General features: G+C 37.2%; 1 protein-coding gene across 1 annotated transcript in view; it reads right to left on the minus strand.

The window, feature by feature from the left end:
• The window catches only part of sspo (SCO-spondin), an 89,255-nt gene that overhangs the window by 29,717 nt on the left and 53,278 nt on the right, over positions 1-6,260 (minus strand). Inside the window, 10 exon segments of the mRNA XM_016518895.1 lie at positions 419-420; positions 483-517; positions 607-827; positions 1,055-1,151; positions 2,717-2,914; positions 2,996-3,166; positions 4,479-4,679; positions 4,759-4,805; positions 4,890-4,987; positions 6,111-6,190. Coding sequence (XP_016374381.1) covers positions 419-420; positions 483-517; positions 607-827; positions 1,055-1,151; positions 2,717-2,914; positions 2,996-3,166; positions 4,479-4,679; positions 4,759-4,805; positions 4,890-4,987; positions 6,111-6,190 — 1,150 coding nt within the window.

Raw genomic sequence — 6,260 nt, forward strand, 5'->3', positions numbered from 1 at the left:
CTCTTCACCTTTTCTGACCCACTTCAGCTCTTAAAGTCTCTATTAATGAACTGACGAGTTGAATCGGGTGTGTTAGATGAGTGAGACAGTGCTGGGCTGCTCTAGGACAGTTTTGAAAACCATTTCAGAGACATGTTCTTAAATGTGACTCATATATAACATATTACATGCATGCACAGTTTTAAGGCAGCTTTAATTGCCTTTTTGGTAACTTAATGGCTTAACTGACCACGACATTGCATGCACATAGTTTATTTCGCGCTTTGATTTGACATGGCATGCAACTGAAGATCGAACACAGTACTGTTTCCGCGCTCGTTTGACTCGCGCCTAGTGCTGAGGTGAAGCTGGAGCACGCATCTGAAACGTCTCCTGTTTGATGTGGTCGTATAGATGTTATGAGACTGAATAAATGCACTTCTTGTCAAGAGAAAAAGAGAAAGAAACAGCTGAGACCCTCCTCCACAGCTGACGGTGCAGGCTGACCACGCTGACCAGTCGAACCACGGACCAGAGTCTACAGGAGTCATCATACAGACAGAAAATACAGAGATTCTGCACTCTATATAGAGTATGTGGAAGGTGGCATCGGTCACACTGACTCACCTGTGCAGCTGTGTGTGTTGCAGGCTGTCTGCTGTCGGCCGGATCCCACACACTCTCTGCCGCCGCTCTGAGGGGCGGGGTTATCACACTCACGTGTCCGGATCTTAACCCCGCCTCCACACCGGGCGGAGCATTCCAACCAGGGAGCCCATTGGCCCCAGCTGCCGTCGACATGGCAACCAGGAACTGAGTCACACTGAAGGACACCTGCTTCACAGGTGCTGGAAAAAAGGATCGAAAAACATACAGACACAGAGATAAAGAAACAATTATATCTTTGTTTCGGTGTCTAGTGAGCTGCATTTCCTTACTTTTTTTTATTTTATATTTATGCCTCTGTAGACAGTATACAGCCCATTAAGGTGAGGGACAATGACTTCCTTAGTGTTTAATAAGCTCACTTTGACACTAAACAAATCGTGCAAAAAGAAGAAAAAGCCCACTGTACCAGTTTTGACAGTCAGTGCTGATGGTCTCTCCTGGAGCCACATGATGCCAGTCTGATGCTTCCGGCCTTGACCAGGAAACATTGCCTGTGTCTATTCCTGCGGAGACAGAAAGTGTTTTGCATGTCATTTCAGTGTGTAAAACTTCTATATAGTTCTCTATTTATTTAAGGGTTTGTTTTGGTGTAGTTTTAAAGTAATGTTATAATGTTAGTTTTATCATTAACTAACAAAAATTACATTAATTAATATAAATGAAATATTTAACAGAAATAAAACAGAATATAAAAAACTTAAAATTATTTTATTTCAGTTAGTTGTGAAGGCAAAATTTAAAATTTTCGCTTTGTGCTAAAACGACTGAAACTGAAATAAAAGTTGTCATATTTAACAAAATGTAACACAAAATAACTTAACTTTAATTTAAATTAACAAAAAACTAACAAAATCTAAAAACAAATTAAACATGAACAGAAACAAAATAATATATTTCTAATTTTTGTTTGGTTTAAGTTAAAGTACTAAAATGACTAAAACTAAAAGTTAAATAAAAATGAAAAGAGAAACAAAAACATAATTAAAAAAAAATTACAAATTACAAAACAGCACAAAATTACTAAAACTTTAACTTCGATTAAGTAAAAACTATAATTTTTGTTTGATGTTGTTTAAGTTAAAGTACTAAAATTACTAAAAAACTAAGATTGAAATAAATTATAAAAGAAATTAATTAATTACAAATAACAAAACTAAAACCAGAAATAATAAAAACAACAACTAAAACACACAACAAAATGACTTTAACCAAACTTTAACTAAAATTAATGAAAAAATAAAACAAAAAATATAAAAAAAAACATTAAATGAAATAAATTAAATATTAACAGAAATAAAATAGAATATAAAAAATTTAAACACACTACCAAATAACTAAAACTTAAAATATATATATATATAAAAAAAATCAAAATAAATAATAAACAATTATAGTAAAGTAACTACTAAAATAACACAGATTGAAAGAATATTTGTGTTGTGGCCGCAGCACTGAGCATCTCTTCTGAAGGTGTTCATACTGTACCTGCGCTGATGTTGTGATATTTACAGCGGCACAGCTCTCGGTCCACACACAGGCCGTCCTGCAGCAGCATGTCTCCTGGACACCCGCAGGTCGAGCTGCATCCCGGTGAATCCACACACTCCGTGTCTCCGTGCAGATCGGAGCAGAAGCGCGGACAGGGTTTCTCGCAGGGCCACTGCTCCTGTCCTCCTCCACAGTCTGCAGATGAGGATAGAAACACGATCACTACAGGAGTCTGGAATAGTTTGTGATGTTCATATGACTGTAGAATCAGCTGACCTGAGACACACAGGCCGTCCTGCAGCAGCATGTCTCCTGGACACCCGCAGGTCGAGCTGCATCCCGGTGAATCCACACACTCCGTGTCTCCGTGCAGATCGGAGCAAGAGCGCGGACAGGGCTTCCCGCAGGGCCACTGCTCCTGTCCTCCTCCACAGTCTGCAGATGAGGAGAGAAACACGATCACTACAGGAGTCTGGAATAGATTCTGATGTTCATATGACTGTAGAAAACACAGATTGAAAGACTATTTGTGTTGTGGCCGCAGCACTGAGCATCTCTTCTGAAGGTGTTCATACTGTACCTGCGCTGATGTTGTGATATTTACAGCGGCACAGCTCTCGGTCCACACACAGGCCGTCCTGCAGCAGCATGTCTCCTGGACACCCGCAGGTCGAGCTGCATCCCGGTGAATCCACACACTCCGTGTCTCCGTGCAGATCGGAGCAAGAGCGCGGACAGGGCTTCCCGCAGGGCCACTGCTCCTGTCCTCCTCCACAGTCTGCAGATGAGGAGAGAAACACGATCACTACAGGAGTCTGGAATAGTTTGTGATGTTCATATGACTGTAGAATCAGCTGACCTGAGCAGACGGTGATGTTATCATGACAGCCGCGGCTCTGCCGACTCTCTCCGAGGCAGGACAGACCGCCGAACCGCGCCGGAGGACTGTTACACTGCCTCTGTCTGACAGACACACCGGCACACGCGTCACAGTCCGACCACGAGCTCCAGGAGCCCCATGAGCCGTGGACTACACACACACACACACACACACACACACACACACACACACACACACACACACACACACACACACACACACACACACACACACACACACAGACACACACACACACACACACACACAGACAGACAGACACAGACACACACACACACACACACACACACACAGAGATCAGGGATGTTTCACTGCATTAGTATTGATGGCAAGTCATGAACTTTTAGATCATTTTTATAAAGTAAACTATGAGGGCTGTAAATAGATTAATCTCATGATCTTTTGCAGCTAACATCTAGAATTTGTTGAAATTGGGCCCTAAATACATAAAATGTAATGCTGAATCAAAACGTTCATGTCTTCACATCTACATCTCATCTGAGGATCTTTTCCATGAGGCTGAACATGTCATAGCATTCAGATCTTAACGCTTTAGATCTTTTGTTTAACAGTTTGCATACACACTACATTTTTTCAAACAAATCAATACTTTTATACAGAAAAGACACAGTAAATTTATCAAAAGTGACAGTAAAGACATTTATGTTACAAAAGATTAATGTTTCAAATAAATGCTGTTCATTTTAACCTTCTGTTCAAAGAATCCTGAAAAATAAATTGTCACAGTTTTCACAAAAATATCGGGCAGCACAACTGTTTTCAGCATTAATAATAATCAGAAATGTTTCTTGAGCAGCAAATCAGCATATTAGAATGATTTCTGAAGATCATGTGACACTGAAGACTGGAGTAATGATGCTGAAAATACAGCTGCGCATCACAGAAATAAATTATATTTTACAATATATTTACATAGACAGTTGCTTACATAACAGTTATTTTAAATTGTAATAATATTTCACAATATTACTATTTATATTGTATTATTGATCAAATAAATATATAAATAACAGAAAATTACTCCAATTAAAAATTCAACTACTATTAAATTTATAAATCACATTAAAAATATTTGTTTTATTTTTATCATAATTTCTGTATTATCAATTATTGTTTATAAAAACATATTTATATTTTATTATAATTTAGCTTTCATGTTGTTATTTTATTTATTTTAAAAAATGTTTACATATACATATGCTTTGACTTATTTTCAAATGGCATATTTGTCTATTTATCTATCTACTGATTTAACAATTTCTCAAATGATTTATCATACCGATTTCTCAAATGATTATATAAAAATGTGTCATTTCAAATGAGGTCAATACTTGAAGTAAACTGAATCTCATTAAACACATTAAGTCATTAAGTCAGCTGTTGTATTAGTCGCTGTATTCGTCTGGTTTGATGAATGTCTCACCGGGGCAGAAGGAGACGGATGGGCACGGCTGTCTCTGGATCTGGACTCCCAGTCCGGCGTGTTCCTCCTGCTGGTCTGGACACGCCGCTCCTCCTGATCTGGGTTCAGGACAGGCGCAGCTCCTGTAGCGGGACACCCACTCCATCCCACAGGTCTTTGAGCAGGGCATCCATTCGGACCACTGACACCAGCCTCCATCCACTGACACACACACGAACACACATCACAATCTGATAACCCATAGAGATGACTGAGATTATTATGGGCTGACGGGACAAACCTGGACACGGCTGTTCACCGCAGACGAGTCTCCCTCCCTCACAGGTGCTGGAATGTGACCAAACACGTATCAATCACATGATCTAAATCAAAGCAGACGTGTAATCTCTGCGGTGTCTCTGTGATTCTCACCAGTTGTTGCAGGAGTCTGGAGTCGGGACGGTCTCTCCGGGACGGACCCGTTGTCCTGTGTGCGGGTTCAGACAGGGACATGTGTCCCGCTCCACACACTCCGTCCCATTTGAGTCCAGAACTTTACCATCCGTGCAGTAACAGCCCGGCTCACAGCGCCACTCGCAGTACTGCACACACACACGCACGCGCACACACACACACACACACACACATCACACACACACACACACACACAACATCATTGTCATCTATCTATCTATCTATCTATCTATGAAATTTATTAACATATTTTATATGTATTTATATATTCAGATTAAATGCATTATTATTAAATGCATAATACAATTAATCATTAGTAATTAATTATTAAAATATATCAATATTTATATTTTTCAATTATTTTGCTCTTTCCATCTACAAAATATATTCATAAATTTATATATTTGTATTATATCTATAAATGTATATATTCATATTATTCTTAAATGCATAATAAAACTATCTATAAAATATATTAAAATATTTTATATGTACTATATATTCACATTATATGTATTATTCTTACATGCATATTAAAACAAATATTATTAATTGTTAAAAGAGAATAAAATATACATTCTGTTTTCAAAGATTTTATTCTATCTCTCTCTCTATAAAAGTTTTATAAAAATGTATTTATTTAGATATCATCATGTACACTGCAAAAAAATGCTTTTCTTAGTTAGATTTTTTGTCTTGTTTCCAGCCAAGATATCTAAAAATTCTTAAACCAAGATGGATTTTTCTAGACAAAGATAGACAATCAATCTATCTATCTATCTGTCTGTCTGTCTGTCTGTCTGTCTATCGTTCTATCGTAAAATATATTATTAGAAATATATTAACATATTTTATATTTACTTATTCATATTACATGTATTATTCTTAAATGCATAGTAAAATATTATTAATTGTTAAAAAACAATATATATTGTCTTTAATTATTTTATATTTATCTATAAAATATATTAGCATTTTATATGTATTTACAGTATATATTCATTTTATTATTAAATGCACAATGAAATTTCAATCTATCTATAAAATATATCAACACTTATTTACATATTCATATATGTATTATAATCTATCCATCCCTTCCTTTTACTTTCATATTACAAATACACTATAAAATACACAGATGTTTAACTTCATATGGCGTTTAATTCTTTTACTCACAGTGAGGTCGTCACATGATCGTGGACACGAGGGTCCGCAGGCGCTGAACACACTTCCTGGCACGTGTGAACATGATGACACTAGAGACAGAGTTCAGAGTTAACATCTAATATACATGTGAACACACACGCACACGCGCACACACACACA

Source organism: Sinocyclocheilus rhinocerous, unplaced genomic scaffold (assembly GCF_001515625.1).
Source record: "Sinocyclocheilus rhinocerous isolate Xijiao unplaced genomic scaffold, SAMN03320098_v1.1 scaffold1575, whole genome shotgun sequence".
In the NCBI taxonomy this organism is placed as follows: Eukaryota; Metazoa; Chordata; class Actinopteri; order Cypriniformes; family Cyprinidae; genus Sinocyclocheilus; species Sinocyclocheilus rhinocerous.